The sequence below is a fragment of the Mytilus edulis genome, chromosome 6 (genome assembly GCF_963676685.1).
Source record: "Mytilus edulis chromosome 6, xbMytEdul2.2, whole genome shotgun sequence".
In the NCBI taxonomy this organism is placed as follows: domain Eukaryota; kingdom Metazoa; phylum Mollusca; class Bivalvia; order Mytilida; family Mytilidae; genus Mytilus; species Mytilus edulis.
Window position 1 is genome coordinate 85540273 of NC_092349.1, and position 22352 is coordinate 85562624.

Sequence of the window (22352 nt, forward strand, 5' to 3'; positions counted from 1 at the left end):
AATAATATTCAATATAATAACCAAAAACAGCAAAATTTCCTTAAAATTACCAATTCAGGGGCCGCAACCCAAAAACAGGTTGTCCAATTCATCTGAAAATTTCAGGGCAGATAGATCTTGACCTGATTAACAATTTTACTTCATGTCAGATTTTCTCTAAATTATTTGGTTTTTGAGTTATAAGCCAAAAAATGCATTTTACCCCTATGTTCTATTTTTAGCCGTGGCGGCCATCTTGGTTTGATGGCCAGGTCACCAGACACATTTTTTAAACAAGAAACCCCAAAGATGATTGTGGCCAAGTTTGGATCAATTTGTCACAGCAGTTTCAGAGAAGAAGATTATAGTAAAAGATATATAAAATTTACGAAAAATGGTTAAAAATTAACTTTAAAGGGCAATAACTCCTAAAGAGGTCAACTGACCATTTTGGTCATGTTGACTTATTTGTAAATCTGACCTTGCTGAACATTATTGCTGTTTACAGTTTACCTATATCTATAATAATATTCAATATAATAACCAAAAACAGCAAAATTTCCTTAAAATTACCAATTCAGGGGCCGCAACCCAAAAACAGGTTGTCCAATTCATCTGAAAATTTCAGGGCAGATAGATCTTCACCTGATTAACAATTTTACCCACGTCAGATTTGCTCTAAATGCTTTGGTTTTTGAGTTATAAGCCAAAAACTGCATTTTACCCCTATGTTCTATTTATAGCCATGGCGGTCATCTTGGTTAGTTGGCGGGGTCACCGGACACAATTTTTAAACTAGATACCCCAATGATGATTGTGGCCAAGTTTCAAATAATTTGGCCCAGCAGTTTCAGAGGAGAAGATTTTTCTAAAAGATTACTAAGATTTACGAAAAATGGTTAAAAATTGACTATAAAGGGCAATAACTCCTAAAGTGGTCAACTGATCATTTTGGTCATGTTGACTTATTTGTAGATCTTACTTTGCTGAACATTATTGCTTTTACAGTTTATCTCTATCTAAAATAATATTCAAGATAATAACCAAAAACAACAAAATTTCCTTAAAATTACCAATTCAGGGGCAGCAACCTAACAACGGAATGTCAGATTCATCTGAAAATTTCAGGGCAGATAGATCTTAACCTGATTAACAATATTACCCCTGTCAGATTTGCCCTAAATGCTTTGGTTTTTGAGTTATAAGCCAAAAACTGCATTTTACCACTATGTTCTATTTATAGCCATGGCGGCCATCTTGGTTAGTTGGCGGGGTCACCGGACACAATTTTTAAACTAGATACCCCAATGATGATTGTGGCCAAGTTTGGTTTAATTTGGCCTAGTAGTTTCAGAGGAGAAGATTTTTGTAAAAGTTAACGCCGGACGACGACGACGGACGACGACGACGGACGACGACGACGGACGCCGGACGCCAAGTGATGAGAAAAGCTCACTTGGCCCTTCGGGCCAGGTGAGCTAAAAAGGTGATGATGGAAAGAAATCGTACATTAGATCTATATACAGTTAGAATATTACCTTTGGTTTTTTTTTTTTTAAATTTTTTTTTTTTTTTTTTTTTATTTGGTTATCTTTTTATGTATGCAGTATCATAAAATATCCATGGAAATAAACTCATCGTAGATACCAGGATTAAATTTTGTATTTACGCCAGACGCGCGTTTCGTCTACAAAAAAAAAACTAATCAGTGACGCTCGAATCCAAAAAGTCTAAAAAGGCCAAATAAAGTACGAAGTTGTTCAAAAAAATTGAATTAAAAATAAATCGCCACTTAAAATAATATCTTTATGAATTTCGTTGTTCCGAAGGAACACAAAAAGAAAAAAATCATAGAAAGAAATCTTTGCCAGAGAATTTAATTTCTTATTCCATGGACGGGGTTATTTTGAAATAGTATGTTCTAAATTATATGCCTTTTCTAAAGAAATGACACAGTGTTGGTGATACCTTCATGGTTGTATATATTTCGTATGTTATCATTTGCTTTAACAGGAGTATTTTAACCCTCCTAACTAAAAGGCCGTTTTATACCATATCTAAATAACCATTGTGCAGTTTGAATATTAACAGTTTACAAGTTAACAGGAATTAAATAAGGCATATTTATAATAATAACATATCGAAAGTATTTATAGGGGGATGTTAATGTTATTTGATCTCTAACATATAGTGTGCCCATAGACTATTTCACTAATGTCATTCGATCTATAGCGTATATTGTGCAATTGACTATTTTGTTTATGTCATTCTATCTTTTACTTATATTGTGCCCATAGACTATTTTGCTAATGTCATTCTATCCATTACATATATTGTGCCCATAGACTCTCATTTAATTTGTCTTTGCACGTGTGGTTTTCTTTTTCAGGTGTTAACTATGTTTCTTGTGATAATTGTTCTGGTGAACTGCTTATTATCTCTAAAGGAGATAGCAGCAATGGATTGTCAGTGCACGTGTACCTCTCCTGATCATCCAAACGAAAAATTTACTGGTACTATAAGTAAGGATATTTTTACTTTCAATGCTATGCAAATGGATAAAGAGATCGAGCCACGTCCAAGTGAAATGATTAATACTAGACCTGACGTAAAGAGTCGAAGTGAGATGACTAAAACGAAAACTGAAAAAAAATCAAATGCCATACTTAGAGACACAACAAAGCAACAAGTAGCAAACAAAGAAAAGAACAAACTTTACAGCGTATGGGATACAATAGGTATACAACACAAAAAGAAGACCAACTCAAAGAAATTGGATAACTCTGTAACTAATAAAAAGGATAATAACAATGTTTGGCAAGGTTTGAAGAGAGTTACGAAAAAGAATAAAAGTTTAGATTCAAACATGAACGTATGGGGGCTTATCAAAGGTGTAGAGAAGAGGCACATTAATGCAAACAATTCCCCACAAGTTATGAATCAATTGGATCATACAATTATAAGCAACGAATTTAACAGCATCTCTCAACCAATCGGAAATACCAATCATAGAAATAGTTATAATTGGATGCAGCAGAACAACAGAAACAACCATCAAGTCCACATGGTTCCAAACCTCTGGGATCATAGCAACAATAATCATGTGAATACCATGAACAATAATCATGATAGCAATATGCGTCATGGTTCAAACATAAATCACGGAACAAACGTAAATCACGGAACAAATTCTGGGCATGGAACAAACATAAATCACGGAACAAATGTAAATCACGGAACAAACGTAAATCATGGAACAAACAGAAATCACAGAACAAACGTAAATTACGAAACAAATGCTGATCATGGAACAAATGTAAATCACGATACAAACATTGGTCACGGAACAAATATAAATTACGGAACACATATTGGTCATGATTTCAATAATTATCATGGCACTAACATAAATCATGGAAACAACAATTATCCTGGCACTAGCAATAATCATGATCGCAATCACATAAACCATGGAAATTCATGGACAAGTCAGAATAAAAATGACCACGGGCACAATAATGAACATTGGGTTCAAGAAAATAACATTAACACTGCAAGATATGATCATCATCAAAAACAACAAAGCAAAAACCGTACAACCAAAAATAATTGGAGTGCCCAGACTCATAATCATTATGCAAGAGTGCATCAAACCAATCAGGGCCATGCTAATAGCCATAACTTCCATGCTCACAAAAATCATCAATGGGGTAAAGAAAACAACAAGGAATTGATTTCTATAAATTCATTGGGAAAGCCAGAAAAAAGTAGCAAAACGCAATCTATGCTAGGAACAAAACCTCAAAGTGTTTCCAATTTTCCGGCTTGGATACCATGGCAACCAGTTCAAACAAACAATAATGATCACCATAGCCAAACAGTTCATGTAAATGGTTACGATCTTGGACACACACAGTGGTCCACGACAACAATTGATTCACTCAATAACACTGACATCGAACCAATAGAGCGTGAATTAGTGCACTAATCTAATTTCAGATTATAAATATATTTGTCTTTCAGGGGGAAAATTCTATGATAAAATTTGATACTTTAGACACTACATTTTTTTTCTATGCTGCAAATTCTTGTGTATATTATATATATATGTTTGCGATACTATTTTGTTGATATAGACCTGTAAAGAACAGTTTTGAATATTTCTTAATGAGATCATCAATTAAAAATAACACTTCCAAAAATGTACACAATTGTAATACCTACATAAATTCCTCCGAGAAGACTGCATTTGAACAACAAATCAATTGCTGAAATATATATGTATAGTTTATTATTGAAATTCATGTTAAAAAGTCGAATTTTCTGGATTAATTTTGTTCCAAAGAATCGATCAAAGTCAAAGGTATCAAAACATAAATAGTATATACAACGAAATATGAAAACTACACTTTTTAATTGCATAATATATCATAAATGATATGGTTACAGATTTACAGTTTACCTTTAAAAACTGCATATTCACCAACTGGAACTCCTTGTAAACACCAAACAACCGTCTATCAAAGAAATCATTATAGGTAATTCAAACTTTGAAAAACCGTATCAATTAAGATATATACATTCTATATTCACGCGATTCCGGAATGTTGCATCATAGAAATGTTAGTTTACAATAGGTAATCTGAAATCTTCTCTTGTGTCGTAGGTTTTTAATAGGTCGTGAACTATGCCATATCATGCAAGCATATAAGTTTTGCTTCCTGTGCTAATGATACCATCAGAGAGTAAACATCAACCAGCAATTGACATTGAGTCAGTGGGAATAAGCTCTCATTGAAGATTCCGGCTTTAAATATGTCGTATATAAAGGCAGCAGTAGTATACCGCTGTTCAAATTTATAAATCGATAGAGAAAAAACAAATCCGGGTTAAAAACTAAAGCTGAGGGAAACGTATCAAATATAAGAGAACTACGACACAAAAGAGACACAACAGCGAAATTTAATACACACAGAAACGAACTGAAATGTAACATTGGCCATTTTCCTGACTTGGTACAGGGCATTTTATGAAAAAATGGTGGGTTGACCTTGTTTTGTGGCAAGCCAAACTTCCCGCTTTAATGGCAGTCTGAATTATAACATTAAAATGACAACATTACACGACAGGGTTACAATAAATAAACAGATAAATGGGAGAAAATATAGGACAGAGAAACAAACGAATAATAGCCATCAAAAGGTAACAGGTTAAAAAATATTTGTATACGCCAGATGCGCGCTACGTCCACACAAAACTATGCTCAGATGTAAAAAGTTTGAAAGTCATAACAACTACAAAGTTGAAGATCGCCGAAGACCAAAAGTTCCAAAACGTTGTGAGGCCAGGTCTATGCGCCTAGGACAAAAACATCATTGTTATCAAGAATAATACATAGTTTTCCAAACAATAAATTTTATAAAATGACTATATAATAGATATACATGATTAAACTGAATTGGTGACTAGCTATAGAATAAAATCGAATGCATTACAAAATCACAGCCCTGTAAGCCATAGTCAATGCAACGCCCAAAGTGACGTCACATTTAAATTTCTAAATCGTGTTCCGAAAATTAAGAAAGAATACACCAGGTACAATTTTGTCTTCACAAGACTTTCCAGGCTTACCAAACTGCATCGGGGAGAAGTTACAAAAAAGGCAATGGAGTTTACGGAAATATTTCAAATTAGCTATTGCTACATTACATTTTCGGTTGACAATAAAAATATGATATTAACATGAAAATCAAACACAAGTGACACCGATTTCGCAGATATCCTAAAGTGATAATGTAAATAATACGAGCAATAACTTTAGCGCAAAGTTTTCACTTTTATTTAATAGAAGCAGGATCGGATAGTTCAGCTTGAAATATAAAAGGTCCAAATTAAATGAAAGTAAAGCAAACACATCAGATTGACATTGCCTTTTTGTCCATTTTTTTCAAGATTAATATAGTGATAAAAAGAAATGATTAAAATTAATAAACATCTCCTCGTTTCCCTCATTTCATTATGTCAATGAATATCAAGGTTATTTTCTATTAATTTTAACTGTTAATAAGTGTTACACAATATATACTTACATTGATTTTTTTCGTGTTATGAAGTATAATTTTCACCTAATGGTGGCACCCGTATATAATAGGATTTAGAACTGAAGAGATGTCAGAATGATACACGATGACAAATCCGAAGGCTGAGTTAATTTCTGTGGTAAGGTTTTTCTTTTACTATAGAAGAAACCATTTTGCATAATAATTAAGCTGAATTCATATGTAATAAAAAGATTTCGTGATTTTTTTTTTATTATCGAAGACTAAAACTTTATTTTGAAAATAAGAAATAGATATTACAAACGTGTCGCAACATTCACGATCATTGTTATGCTCAAGAAAACTCATATTTTATATGTTGAGGATTTGAAGTTGATGTTCAGATATTTTCTTTGTTTTTAATTTTAGCTTCGATCCAAAATGTCCGATGTACTAAACCCAGAATTTGATGATTTTGAACTTCAAAAATGGCTACAAGGTGAGGCTTTTCTTTTGTTTTTGGAAACAAAAGTCAGTTTGTAAGATTCTAAGGTGACTAAATTGAGAGCAATTCCGTTGCACAGTAAAAATTCGTTATTTTTTATACATTGCTCTAATTTCTGAATAATGTTTAGCGGTAAATGATCAAAAGTCCGAAATAGTTTGGTTAAGTTAAGGTAATACCAAGACATATTTAGACATCGAATGTCACTAAACGGATAATTATTACTCGCTGTAACTGCAACAATATTGGAAGTGTTAGATAAAGTTTTGTGAAAGTATCCACCATTTTGCTGAAAAGTGGAATTCAAATATCCCAGTAGCTTTTATTATAGTATCTCCTTTGACGTTCCTAAGTCAAGAACATCGTCAGGGATTGTCTTTTGTCATATTTCAATTGTATGCTTTTTTCTTTTTTGTTGTTATCCTTGTTTTCTGTTGTGTTGTTTGATTGATGCCCCATGACATATACCCATATTTTATGTTATTCCTATGTTCTTCAAGAAAATGGCTAGATGTTAAGCCATATATTTTACTCACCATATCTTTGAAATAAATCCTTTTTGGAAATCAAAATCATTAATCCATTTTCTTTTATGAATGAACTACACATCCCTTTAACAAATCGTACGTGGTAAATGATCACTCGATCAGAAATGAAATGTAATTGAAATTAACATAACAAAAGACTTGCAGTACGATAAAATTGAAACTGCTTAATAAATACAGGTAGCCTTTGTGAGAAATAAATAAAGATAAAAAACATACTTTATTCAAAAAATTATATATGGTGAGAGGTAAAGATATATAGATCGATAATGATTGCAGGTACATATACAATTGTACGAGGATAGATAATTGTTATAAAGGTTGATGTTAATAATTCATAGTTGGATTTTTTTTTCTCATTCGCTTTTTCCCCGACAAATGAGACTGTAAAAATTGGGGCCCCCTTAGTTGCTCCCCTGGGCAACTGAGGGTTGATGTAACAGGTGATTGTTAATAAAATATGTTTAATATTAAAAAAAAAATTTAAAAAAAAATAGTTAAATACTTGAAAACTAAAAAAAAGAAAAAGCCATATATTTTGTTTACTGAGAAGAAGTTGTTAAGATGAAAGGTGGTGTCGATAAGACGCAAACAGATAGTATGCTAACAACATAATAAAATCAAAACACGTCTCTTGGAGTCGATCTTTAACAATAGACATCTTATATTAATCTACTGTCTTTATTATTTCCATATGAAATCTAATACGTCTTATTAAATACGCGAGGTATATCAAACCAGCTGAAATAAACAGTCCAAAACAAGAAGACAACAATGTCCTCCAAGAATTTAAGTTATACTAGCAATAGGAAATAGAATCTCACGTGTGTTGTAAATTTTTATATAAAAGTTGACATGAACAATTTAAATGTCCATTTATCAGGTCTTTTTTTTTTTTTTTTTTTTTTTCTATGTTCAGATACTTATCTGGTCAAATTTTATAATTCGAGACAACGTTAACATGAAAATTCCCGTAGTTTTGTTTTTGTTTTTGTTTTTTTTTTTAATTTCCTTTTGTCGTGAGTGTGCAACCAAATTCAAATATCGACAAGTTGCATCCGATTAGATGTCCAGTAGTCTAGTTCTCGATCGGGTCTCATTAAAAACTTGATATTTGACCTTAAAAGAGATTCTGTCCTCCATGAATCGAACATACCCCGTAAAAGACGAGATGTTCTACACTATGATATCATGAACGTTGTGACGTATCAAATTCAGAATTTCTTCTTTTGTTTGTATCAATTTAACAACAAACACATGGATGAAAAGAACGCACTAGAACAGTTAAAAGTGAAACCTTTGTGGACTTAAGATTGTTTATTCCATATAATAACTCAGAATAAAATGAATGTAAGGTGTGTCTTTTATCCCTATCGTGATTGTAGATATGTAATTATCAAGATGAAAGATACCGACAATAACATGTCAGGAAGAAGATTAAAAGTAATTGATTTAGTGTCTGATTTATTGATAATAATCATACTACCACAACTTTACAAGTATAGTGATTTTCTTGCAAATTTACCTTATAGTTTTCATTCATCATCAAAGATTTGCTATATACCTCTTTAAACTTCAGTAACAAGGTACATGGAGTATATCTCTTCCATGTTGTACAATATTAAAGGGCTTGCATTGCATCCGTCTTTTTTTCTATACACAGGGTTGTACGGAAGCTGTAGTATCATTTTTGTTTTTGCTACATTGCAAGTAGAAGTCACTTCGTTGAACGTGTTACGGATACCACTATAATTTGTTTAACCCTTAATTTTGAATTTCTTTGTAACAGACGGTAGTTCCTGACGTAACAATATTTCATTTAGTTTTCTGAGAAGTGTTATTCTGAACCTCTGTTTGTCTTTCTATCTTTTTCATATTGGTTTAAATATTGTCCGTTTTTCTTTTGCTTCTGTTTTTAATTACACTTTTGGTATCCTTTCACGAATTTTTATTGTAATTGAAAATCAAAAATCATTTTAACATTTCTTCACTTAAATATGGAGTATCGAGAATGTATGAAGTGACTTATTGCGATAGATATTGACAAGTACAATCGGTTATGTTTTTATTTGTTTTATTTAGCTAGGTGTTATAACATAGACGAGGCTGAGAAAATGCTTCGAAATGTAAGTTAACATTACATTTTTCTGGAATCCTATCAAAAGGGAGACATAGATACAGTTTTATGATTTTTGTTACCATGCCTCATTTATATTCTAAAAAAACATTATATTTACAAAAGTTACAGGCTATTTATGTTATTGATATATAAAACTTTCACCCAATTCTGACTTATATCATCTAATAAATGTCGCAAAAGGCACACCATGACTACTTCATGATAAAAACAAGCATTTACTTTCACAGAGTTTGGTCATTTAACATAACTGCTGATAGATTTCAGGTCATCTTTTATTGAACTCTGCATATACGAGGATCTTAATGGGGATTAATGGGGAAAAATGAATAGAGAAAAATAAGCAAAAGAACTTAATACCGAATAATAAGGTGCAAAAGTATCAAAAATAGCTATGGAAAAGAAGAAAGAAAATAGGTAACAAAGTATCATTGACCAAAATAAAGGTCTAAAACAATGAAATCATATATATGTTAAATTCAATAGTGATCAGAAGTTATTTGTTTGGGAATTTCATAGAATGCGCGTAATTCATAAAGTGAAAGAAAATGCCCCAAAAATGAAAGAATACAGAAACGGAGGACTGACATCCACCCAGAACTTCTTATTACGCTACGCTGTCTTTGTCAGATACCGATACGTAGGGTATTAAACATTGTAAAAGTCGTGTTATTTTTTTTTTGTCTTTTAAGGTTTTATTGTAACATGTTGATTTTTTTTTCAAATTAAAGATTATTTTGGATGCATTATTGAAACATGTATGTTCATTTTGGCATAATGGTCACAGGTTCACCTTACCATTGTTTTTAGATATTAAAATACAGAAATTAAATATTTGTCACTACGACATTTGCACCTTTGCACCTTACAATGAAGTGACTGAAAGTCTAAGCAATATATAGGATTACATAAGAAATGATTTGTTTCACTTAATGCTTCTATAACATCTGGTTTCCAAGGTGATAATTTCATAATTTCCTTAAAAGATCAATAATTCTGTTTGTACAGAGCATGGCGTACAAGGAAAAGAATCATGTTAAGGATCTAATAAGAGACTACAAACCACCTGAGGTAAATCTTTATATCTTACATTTTTAAAGCATCCCCAGCTTACAATATATTTTTGGTAAAAACATCTAGACCGTTTACATGTAATTGATGGATTGTAGAAATATTTAAGTGTATGATCATGAAGTATTTGATTCATGTGGTGACCAATACGTAAACTCGAACTAATCCTCTATAGACAATTTTATATTCAAATATAATGAACGAGGTGAAGAGAAGCTAAATAAAATATACATCTTTCACCAAGGGATTGAAAACAAAACCATCAGAAAGATTTTAAAATTCGCACTGGATTTTATGATATAATTGTTTAAAATCATTAATGATCAAGATCTAGAGCTAGATAGAAAGCAAAATTCATTCGTTTTAAACTTGTTTAATTTATTGTTATACATATATAACTATTAATAAAAATATTGGAATAATAATTTTTACCTCGGTCATTTAAGGAATGACTGTAATGTTTTTTTCTGTCCATGAAGAAATAACATAAAAAATGAAAGTTAGAATAATTTTTAAACGCTATCAAGTGAACTTCACAATGTACATTTTTCGACAGTTTATCTCTTTGGTGATGCTCGAGGCTAAAATATTTCAAAATCCAAAGAATATAAAAAGAAACGAAGAGATTATAAATCCAATTAAACAAGTAAAGCCAAAACACGAATAAAAGTATGAAGGTTGCTAAATTTATTTTTCCTAAGGTTCTTGATAAATATTTGGCTGGTGGTCTTATTGGTCTAGCTAAAGATGGATCTACGTTACGAGTGGAACTCTATGGACGACTTGACATGAGAGGTATAATGAACTCGGTAAAGAAGTCTGACCTTGAAAAAACAAAAATTCTCCATTGCGAGGCTAATATAGAGGACTGGAAGAAACGGTCAGAACAGGTATCTATTCGCTGTCACAGTTTTAAAGACTATCGTATCTCCAATAAATGATCAAAGCTATCATACAATACACATTCATAAACAATATTTAGTTGTGGTTTGATTGCCAGTTACACAGTTATTCACTGTAGAGTTCAAATTACGACTGTAAGTCTAATAATAATGAGAAAATGCTAAAATTGTGAATCATCTTTAAAATGCATGATATAAGAAATGTGCCACAATTCAAATGAGAAAAAGAACGGAATGTAATTGCAAAAAAAAAAAATATATGAAAGATAAAAACAAGACAACCACTAAATTACACGATACTGGCTTTGCATATGTACATAAACAATATGGCTGGTTTCAACATGTTAGTGAGCGCTTATCCTCCATATAAAACTTGGACAGTGATATTTCAGCACAACATGCGAATAGAAACTGTGGAACTACAAAAGAGAGCAAAAATGCGGAAAATGTGTAGGCTGAAATATTAAAAGACATTCTGAATATTTACGGATGGAATAGTGGGGCGAAAGATAACAGAGGGACATTCAAACTCATAGATCGAAAATAAACTGACAACGCCATGGCTAAATATGAAAAAACAAACAGACAAATAGTAGTCCACAAGACACAGCAAGATGTGATTGCGTCCGTAAAATTTACGAAGGGTTCAACTTCACAATTTGGAAAGCATGGGCATACGAAACAGTTACAGGGGAGGTAATGACGTTGCTAACGTAAATTATTATTTTCGCGACGTCAAACTAAGACTTATCGGGAAAAAATAAGTTTTCGACAGATTTTTATCTTTCAAACTTATCTAACTTGAAAATTTCATGGACCCCTCTGTTGTAAAAGGCCATTTGGTTTGATTGCGTAAGAAGATTATGTGGGTTAATTTTCATGAAAACGTAAATAGTGCAATTTTTTAAAATTTGATAAATATACAGCAAAAAATGACGTTTTTTTCTACATTTGTGAAATATGAGTTATTTGAAAATCAAATTGCACAAATTTAAAGGACATTTATAAAAAAAAACATAATTTACAAATAATTTAACAAAAAACAGATTGTGTTTATCTTAAACAAAAAAGTTGTGTATTTCTGTCGAAAGGAAAAATACGTCCACAAATCTGAATTTTGAGCAAATGTATAAAATTTGGACCTCATTTTACTCAAAAAGTAGCACATGAAGGTACTTATGAAAAAATAAAGAATAACTGTCTTGCTTGATTATGGGGCAAAAATTTAACTAAGTCCAAATGACGTGGATATAGAAACTACCGGTCAGCGTACGGATTCCAACAATGATTTATGGGATTTTCCTTACCCATTCATGGATATCGGAAAATCTAGAAAAAATGTTAGAACTGTAGTATACGCTTCCCATTCTGAATATAAACTCCTAAATTCAATTAATCTTATATTAGCTTGTTTTTGGTCATTGAGGTATTCACTGTATCTTTTAGTCTTATAATTGTTGGAGTATTAGGGAATTGTCAATATATACACCTCGGAATATAAGCATGTGAACTTTGTTCACATTTTTCCTAGTTTGTTAATTGATTCTGCGAAAAGAGTTATTATCCCCTTCTTTCATTCCAACCTTTCATATTAAATCAGTTGGAATCTCAATTTAGGATACAAAACGTATTATGCTTTGTTTATACAATCGTTTATTTTATTTTAAAATATATGACATTGTGGTTACATTTAATTTTCGTTGTATTTGTTGTTTTCAGACTGGTACCAGAATAGATGGACTTACTGTTATATTTGACATGGAGGGTGTTGGAAGGCACATGCTTTGGACTCCAGGTATACAATTCATTATTTTTTATTTTTTTAACTTTTAAAAATAAACAATTTTATTTAACTGAATTCGTCTTATTCAATGAAAGATTATACTAAATACTTAAGCATGAACATCCATTGCTATTTTGTGAATTAGGTAGCATTTAACTGTTTCAGCGAATAAGGCAAAATTAAGAAAACATATGTTCAAAGATGACAAATTTACCTGTTTTCTGTTCCTCAGTGACAAATCTATAGTGTTTCCTGGTTCCCGAAATGCTTGATATAATGTCAGTTTGATTTTGAACAGGCATATGATTTATTCATTGTTGTGTGTATTTTTCGTTTGTCTATTCTGTTGATATATCCGCAATATAGCCTTATGTGATGGTGTAGTGTAAAGTAGACAACCGTGAATTAACCAAAATAACGAAAAATATCTTCGCTATCAAATTATGCTATAACCAAATGTTGATTTCAGTCTAGTCGCTATAAGTTTAGAAAAACACTGCCGTTCTTCATTTATCCCTGATCACTTGACACTTTCTAGCGGTTTTAAATCTGAGACACCAGTATAGTTTTACATATTGACTGAGTCTCATTTCGCATAAAGAGTATTTATGAATAGGAGGTTTCGATTTTCCTCCGACTCATTCCGGTCTCTTTCGTAAGGAATTCTGAATATTTTCTTCTTTTTTTTTGTGATTTCAAAAAGGGTGGACGAGTTTGAACATCTGTAAACTAATCTTGCTTTTTATAATAACAGGTTCTTCTTTTCATATTTTACTTGGAACTATATTTGTAAATGCTTCGCCTGCTTTGTAAGGATGAATTATAACTTTGAAAGCCTTATTGCTGTTTGCACTACGCCCATAAAAAAATATTTTACGCTCAAATAATTAGACAAGATCAAATAAAACAAAGCATGATGTAAAGATGTTATTAACATGCACCCTTGCAGCTTTTCGGGCTTTGTTATTATATGTTATAATTCATAAATATGTATATGCGAAGCGCAATGTGTTCTTCCTACGCGAGGGATTGGACGGATTGCGTATTCCATACCCTACACTGCTAAACGGACATCCTTTCACTGTAAAGATAAGCACCGTCTTCCGGATGAAATCAAGTAAGCATATTTCTATACCTGAGGTAACCTTTGTTTTTTTTTCAAATGATGAAGTAATCCAGACAATCTCATGCAATCAGAACCATCTTCTTGTATTGTAGGTATACAGATGTACTTACACATGGTGAAAATATTAGAAGACAATTATCCAGAAATGCTCAAACGGCTGCTGGTCATAAATGGTAAATGCACGATAGAATAGATCAAATTAACTTTCTCAGGAAATTAAACTCTAAACATCATTTACAGATGCAAATGTAGCATGCTTAACACTAATGAATAGATAAACTCATCAAAGATACCAAGATTGAACCAGACGCGCGTTTCGTCTACAAAAGACTCATCAGTGACGCTCGAATAAAAAAGTTAAAAAAAAAGGCCAGAAAAAGTACGAAGTTGTAGAGCATTGAAGACCAATAATTCCTAATACAGCTAAGGTAATATTTTCCTGAGGTAGTAAAGCATTCAATAAACATACAAATTTTCTTCTTTGCGTAACGAACTATCAATTGTAAGAGGCCTATTTATATTCACATATGAACTACTTTTTAAAAAGTGGGTTTTTTTTTTGTCAAATTTAGCTTATTGCTAAGAAATTACATTCACTTCTGCTCGATTTGAAAACAATCTTTGACAACCTCACAGACAGAAAAACTTGTAAATAAGTCATTATATGTGTGAAAGGTATCAGTAGGTGTCACGTGTTACATGTTAATGATTCGTGTAATGAAATAAATGAATAAATCATCCCACAAAACTAGTCGATTAGTTATCAATAGAAACATTAATATATCTTAATGACACCAAACGCGAGACTTTAAATACGCACATTAAAAATAATACTACAAATACACTCATCTTGTAAACCAGACTTAATATTTTGTACCTCAAATACGCGCTTCGTCTACAAAAGACTAATCAATGACGTTCGTTAGAAAAAAAGTATCAAAAAAGCACAATAAAGTTTGAAGTTGAAGGACCCAAAATTCCGAAATGTTTTGTTAAATATGGTTAAGATAACTTATTCCTATGAAAGAAAATCCTTTTAATTTTCGAACAGTTAAGTCATAACTATGATTATATTAAGGATGACTCATAACAACACGGACAACTGGGCCTCATTGTCAAGCCGACATTCTTTAAAAGTATGATTTCAATTTGTAAAAGTAAATGTAATGATATAATGTGCTGTAGATCATTCAGGGTTGTGGCTTGGTATACAATCAAATAAAATCCTTCTCAAAGTAAGCGAACTGTATGTGAATATTTCAGCTCCTGGGATATTTCCTATCCTATTTCTGAGCCATTCACAAATTCAAACATTAATTGAATCTTAAAATGTTGGATCCGGATTTTTTCCTATCCTATCTCTGATCAGTTCACCGTATCGCACATTAGTTTATCTTAACACTTCAGCTCTAGGGATCTTTTACATCTTATTATTGAGCCTATCACAGTACCAAATATTAGTCCTTGGTGAATATTTTAGCTCCAGGGATATTGCCTATCCTATTACATGTAATAAACCACACGTCAAAGTATCATAAAAAAATTGTATGTGAATATTTCAGCTCCAGTGAAATTTCCTATCATATAACTGAGCAAGTCCCAGTTGCAAACATTAATCGTATGTTTTTATTTTAGCTCCAGGGATCTTTCCTATCTTATACAAGCTATGTAAGCCTTTGATAAGCAAAGATACTAAAAACAAAATTGAAATTATTGGCGGTAAGTTTACATGAAATATGGTTTTCTTTATTCCTATTTTATTGAGAAAAAAATATGAAACTGCTAAATTCAGAAGAACACACATTTTATTATATACCATGCATCTTTCAAGGTTGTTTAGGTGTGTGACCCGATTTAATTTTCATATTCATGATGTGTCATTTATTAAAGTCCAATACTCCAGGTTAAGTTTTTATCAAGTCCTCATGTTAGTACACACAAGTTTATTATATTGTAATTGAACAACAGTATAGAAACGATGACCATACTGCATTTGGTTTACCGTACATATGAGACATTGAAGATTCTGTTTGAGTTATAACCATCATGCTTGACTTCATTAACCCGAGGGAACACGTCGCGTTGAAAACTGTTTCTGAGATATCACTATTCCAGGAAACTATCAGGAAACACTGAAGAAGTACATTGATGATGAGTACCTTCCGATGTGTTATGGTGGAACCTTAACAGATCCTGATGGTAACCCGAGGTGTGCAACAAAGGTTAGTACATTTCTACATGTTACCACGGAACATTAACAAATTCTGGTGGTAAATTGAGATGTGCATCAAATGTAATTTCATTCCTATGTGTTACTTGTAACCTTATGTGATTCTTCTAGATAGCTAGACAAATCCGAAATGTTATTAAAACTTGGCCATGAAAATAAATAATCTTCTATCAATAACATCTCAGGTTATAGAAAATAAAAAAAAGACACTTGCTGTTTATTCTTTCTTATCTATTTGTAAAATATCAACCGGAATCAGCGTAAAGGTGTAATTCTGAAGGGACACAACAAATGGTATTTGAAGTTAGGTGAAATGAATATCTTAAAACCATAATAGGTATTCGGTTTCTTCTTTAAATAATATCAGGTAAACAATGCTACGATCTTTTAAAATGTTCTTATGCTTAACCTAAATTTAACATGTCTTTCCTTAAAAAAAAACATGAATTTTTACTTGACAAAGCAAAGATCTACTTGAAATCATCTTCTCCGAATTATGTCATTATATGCATTTATTGATGGTAAATTTTAATTTGTGTCTTAAAAAGGCAATAGTAGTACACCACTGCGCAATATCTATTTCGACCAACTACCACCCCCTTTCCATAATGTATGTTTTTTTTAGCATTAATCGACTTTTTAATCAAAACTGTCACGAATATTTTGATCGTTATGGAATATCCGTTGACAGGTGACGACAAAAAAGATTGTATGGACATGCCTCATTTATAGAATGCACAATAAAGGTAACAGTAGTATACCGCTGTTTGAAATTCATAAATCGAATGAGAAAAAAAAAATCCGGGTTACAAACTAAAACTGAGGGAAACGCATCAAATATAGGAGGAGAACTACGACACAAAAGAAACACAACATTAAAATGAATCACACACAGAAACGAACTGTATAACTATTGCCCGTTGATACGTTGACACCAAATAAACATGATAATAATGAAAATGATAAAAAATAATCTACGCGCATGAAACCCATAAAACCTATTGCTAAATAATCTTTAAAAAAAATCCCAGTACCCATTAGGGTGGAATTGTACAATTTTGTAAAAAGAGACGGAAGCTAACAAACTTAGACATCGTTAAAGACATGACAAAATTCAAAAAGAGACTAGAAACAAGCAGCAGTCTACAAACAATACTATATAGAAAACGAAAGACTAAGCAACACGAACCCCACTAAATACCGGATTGTTAAAGCGATTTTAGTTCTGTGCCGTATCGAATGAAAACAATGTAAAAAGTACTGTTTATTTATAATTCATACAGATATGTCAAGGAGGAACAGTTCCAGAGGAATATTACACACTAAACACAGATTACATTGAGCGTATGGAAAATGCTACCATTCCAAAAGGGGATAAGTTGTCAAAGGAATATATCGTTGATATTTCAGGTAGTGCGCTCAGGTAATTTAAAAGAATGCTTCTATACAAAAGAAGGACAGCTTGTCAAAATATTATCAGTAGTGCTCTTATGTAATGACTTGGATAGGGATAACGGATAAAATGTATCACTAGCCAAGCATCTATGCTATTTTATTTTATTTTTTGTTTTGTTTAGAAATGACTTGTTTGGAGAAATGTTCAAAATTTGTTTTTGATGTGTATTTTCACATAAAAAAGAAGATATAGTATGATTGCTAAAATGAGACAACTCTCCAAAAGAGATCAAATTACACCGAAATTAACAACTATAGGTCACTTAACTGCTTTTAATAATGAGCAAACCCTTACCGCATAGTCGCTCTAACAGCCACCGAAATGACACTTATTGTCAGTCAATTGTTGTTCAACGGTTTAATTCATTATATTGTACATTAAATATTTGATTGACCAGAAAAGCTTTACGACAAAAGCATTTAGTGCATCAAATATCTCAAAATATATTTTCATAAAACATGGGATCATGGAATGCAGTTAGGACAGTTATAGAACTATTCATTATATATCAATATTTCATTTTGTCAAAATTTTGCAATATACGCTTGGCTGATACATCCAGTAAAAAAACCACTGTATATAAAATACATATTAAATCTATTGATGTCACTTTTCTTCCTAAATGTTTAACTATACTTTATAATGGAAGGGAAAAAATATCAATCATTACTTTTTTACATTTCGAATAGAATTTTTCATCAAGATGTTGTTTATGACCAACAAATCGGGTACCTCTTCTGATAACCAATAAACATAGCATACACTTTTACAGATGGGAATTTATGACTCAAAATCATGACATTGAGTTCGGAGTTTTCTACAAGCAAGACAGTAAGAAAGAAGCAGTTAAATCCTTGTCAAAAGTCAACAGTCATACGATTACAGAAGACGGATTCCTAACGTGTGACAAAACCGGTGTTTGTAAGTAATGAAACATCCTTAGGCATATTTAACTTTGTTGATTCACCAAATTACTCATATATATGTTCAAATCGTCCTTAAAATCAATTTCGTATCATGTTTTTAATTACGCTCACTAAAATTGGTTACTAATGATTTTTGCAAATAACCTCATCATAGATTCCATTTGAACCCACTGAAATCGTTGAAAACATATTATAGTAGCATATAGACAAACATTCTATCTGACCATATTCCCCACAAAAGAGTAGAAAAGATTAAATGTCAACATATATTGGTATGACAGAGTCTGAATCACAGCAAAACATTGCATCACACAACGGCGACAACACAAAACATCAGTATGCACCGATAATTATTACTTTTCACTTCACCTTCTCTAATTCTTATATTTTTTCTATTTTTTGCAGATGAAATTGTATTCAGTAATGTCAGCTGGTTCAGTGACAAAATCATATATTACACAATTGAAGTTCTAACCCCTTATTAGAATGAAATCGTCAAGGTAGGTACAGTCCCTTGCGAAAAGTTGACAAACATGTATTACGCTTTACTTCGTTGATGTGTATTTCTACTATAAATAATACCTATTTAAATGGATGTTTTTTGCTGTGGAATTTGTATTCGGTATTGTATATTTATTTGATCATAATACATGTGAAAACACAGTGTTTTGGTCAAGGTAGGTACAGTCCCTTCAAATATAATCTTAAATCAATCCTAATTCTATCTTATTCATTCAAATTTGACGTCATTTTTCATTTTTTAATGATCTGTTTTACAAATTCAAATGACGTCATTTTTTACAATTTCAAATATGACGTCACTTGGCGTTGAGGTTTAAACTTATTCGGATGTGTCTACATTTTGTGTTGCAAATGTCTGGTTATGTAATGTATTTCAGTTGTTTCCTGTAATTAGTTAATACTTCAGTTTCATCATGTAAATCTTTTGTATAGTAATTTTATAAATTTACTGTTTGCAAAAGTATAAATTATTCTAAATTATAGGGATGCTCTGGTAACTAACAGAAAACCCTGGCCGTTTTTAGCACAACCTTTTATATCTTTTGGTCCTCGATGCTGTTCGACTTCGTGCTTGTTTCGGCTTTCAAACTTTTGTATCTGGGCGTCACTATTAGATCTTGCGTGGACAGAATGCACTTCTGGCGTATTAAAATTTTGAACTTGTTGCCTTTTGTTGGCTGTTGTTCGTGTGTTTCTTTGTCAATTGTGTTCTCCAATTTATTTATATTGTAGTCCTGTGGTGTTGAGTTGTCATTTTAATGTTATATTTCACATGGCTATAAAAGGGGAGGTTTGGCATGCCACAAAACCAGGTTCAACCCACCATGTTTTCCTTTAAATATGTCCTGTACCAAGTCAGGAATATGGCCATTGTTATATTATAGTTCGTTTTTGTGTGTGTTACAATTTAACGTTGCGTCGTTTGTTTTCTCTTAATTTTGAGTGTAAGTTGACATTGCGATAAGACGTGTCACGGTACTTGTCTATCCCAAATTCATGTATTTGGTTTTGATGTTATATTTGTTATTCTCTTGGGATTTTGTCTGATGCTTGGTCCATTTCTGTGTGTGTTACATTGTAGTGTTGTGTCGTTGTTCTCCTCTTATATTTAATGCGCTTCCCTCAGTTTTAGTTTTGTTTCCCCGATTTTGTTTTTTGTCCATGGATTTATGAGTTTGAACAGCGGTATACTACTGTTCCCTTTATTTTTTTGTTAATGGAATATTTTTATGTATCTTTGGATATGTAAAAATTAATACAGACGTTATATATATGTTACAGTAAATAGGTGAAATTAGGAATTACAAGTAATTACTGAACAATTCAGTAAATACGTGTAATTCCTAACCAATTTAGTAATTACATGTATTTACTGATTGTTTCAGGTATTACAGGTAATCACTGATTTTTTTTTGTAATTTTTACAGCTATTAATTCGAGAAATCAAATACGAAAGTAAATGGGCAGGGTCTGTATTACTTACTTTAGGGTTAATGAATAATGAATCAAATGTCATTTAATATTGAATGTTTTTACTTATAGTTTGTGAATTGTAACAAGAGAATGGCTGTTTTATAATTTTGGAAACTAGCTGATAATAATATTTAATTTATTTTGAAACATGCAAATTGATGATATAAACCCATGACATGACAATGTTTTATACACAAATCATATGAACCAAATATACACATTTCATCATTTAACATAGAACATGTAGAACGAATACCTATTTACATAATGAATGTAAGTTACTTGTTATTGCATGACAAAATCTAGAGTTACATAAAACGTTAGATTTGACACATTTGCAGGTCTTTCTTACACAACCTGTTTACAGGCACACTTTGGGAATCCCTGCCCATCCCCGATTGACTGTTGGCGCGCTGCTTCCCTTACACTTAACTCTACTAGGGTATTTGCATCTCGCAAAGCTAACGAATGAATTGGTGAAAAAGTAAATTGATTCCTCGAGTAAGATCCATTTAAAATTCCATCTTTTGAGTCGAGTTTGAATTGGTCATTTGTCTGATCATGTTCCAAAACTATGCAAAAAAGATTTCTCGGATCTTTACGCCCCCTATCGACACTAGGAATTGGAACAGTAACGTTATCACCAACTTGTACAGGTCGCAAAATTTGATTGCTTCGGGCAACCATCTTTTCGGCTTGCTTTGACAAATTTCAGCCACTGACATGACGTTCCCGTGGAATGCATTCCGAACGGATACATACGTCGCAACAGATCTGTAATATTGAATCAGTCTGAAAACATCAGAGGTCTGTTGCCTATCATGTGTTTCGGAGATTGGTTGCCTATCAGAGATGTCAGATATTTCAGAGGTTGGTTGACTATCAGGTAATGAACTATTCACCACGGGCATAGCACTGATTTGGTTAACTGATGTTACCAGCTGATAATCTTGAGCAACCAAATCCTCATTACTGCTTTGAGAAACTAGACCATGCTGTCTAGTTGTCATCTCAAAATTCAAATCCTCTTCTTGCTGCAGAGTTTTAAGCAATTCAGTTGGTATTGGAGAAGACGATAGGCCAACATTTGGTGGACAACCAAACATTGCCTCGTTTGGTAAACGTTTGATTCCAGAATGGAATTAGTGGTAATAACTGGGCAGTTTCAGAAATTACTTGTATTTACTAAGTGCATTTATTTTAGTAATTTTAGTAAATACATGTTATTCCTAATTTCACCTATTTACTGTAACATATATATGTTTATTCATAAAACGACAATATTTAGAATGAATGGTAATATTAATATCTTATTTAGATAGTGTGTATCAATGTAAATAAGTAAACACTTTAATAAAAAGATATTGTAAAGCATATTAAATCAAAATGATCCTAAATGTATCTGTTTTTATTTTATTTCAGATTTGACTTAAATCTGACTCTTGGTCAAAGAAGAAAATAAAATCGTTTGACTGCGAACTGAGTGACAAACTTAAATTTGATCAATTTTGTAAACTGGAAAGATTTCCTGATCTTTGGAGTAATATAGTTTGTTTTGATTTTTCGATACTTGAAGACATTAACAGAATGGTTTTGATCAAAATTATTTGAAGACAAATTGCGTTTATGCTTATGTTTATCTGTTTTTGCGTAAAATAT

The 22352-nt window shown here is 31.9% G+C and overlaps 2 protein-coding genes across 2 annotated transcripts; both read left to right on the plus strand.

The window, feature by feature from the left end:
* The first annotated feature begins 2377 nt into the window (after positions 1-2377).
* LOC139526704 (GATA zinc finger domain-containing protein 14-like) lies at positions 2378-3967 on the plus strand. The gene has a single exon (XM_071321866.1). It carries the CDS (start codon positions 2378-2380, stop codon positions 3965-3967), a length of 1590 nt encoding a protein of 529 aa, XP_071177967.1.
* Positions 3968-6102: 2135 nt separating this feature from the next.
* On the plus strand, positions 6103-22227 carry LOC139526850 (retinal-binding protein-like). Its single transcript, XM_071321995.1, has 13 exons — positions 6103-6198; positions 6447-6516; positions 9150-9193; positions 10213-10275; positions 10977-11165; positions 12897-12972; positions 14179-14259; positions 15722-15805; positions 16202-16308; positions 17600-17739; positions 18545-18693; positions 19104-19198; positions 22116-22227. The coding sequence occupies exons 1-12, from the start codon at positions 6166-6168 to the stop codon at positions 19181-19183; spliced, it is 1116 nt and encodes a 371-aa protein (XP_071178096.1). The 5' UTR covers positions 6103-6165; the 3' UTR covers positions 19184-19198; positions 22116-22227.
* The last annotated feature ends 125 nt before the right edge of the window (positions 22228-22352 follow it).

Bases quoted from the DNA above. Each gene is read 5' to 3' on its own strand.
- LOC139526704 (XM_071321866.1), top strand. From the start codon at position 2,378: ATGTTTCTTGTGATAATTGTTCTGGTGAACTGCTTATTATCTCTAAAG.
- LOC139526850 (XM_071321995.1), top strand. From the start codon at position 6,166: ATGACAAATCCGAAGGCTGAGTTAATTTCTGTG. The intron at 11,166-12,896 runs GTATCTATTCGC...TGTTGTTTTCAG, and splicing joins GGAAGAAACGGTCAGAACAG to ACTGGTACCAGAATAGATGG. The intron at 12,973-14,178 runs GTATACAATTCA...CTTGTATTGTAG, and splicing joins GCACATGCTTTGGACTCCAG to GTATACAGATGTACTTACAC.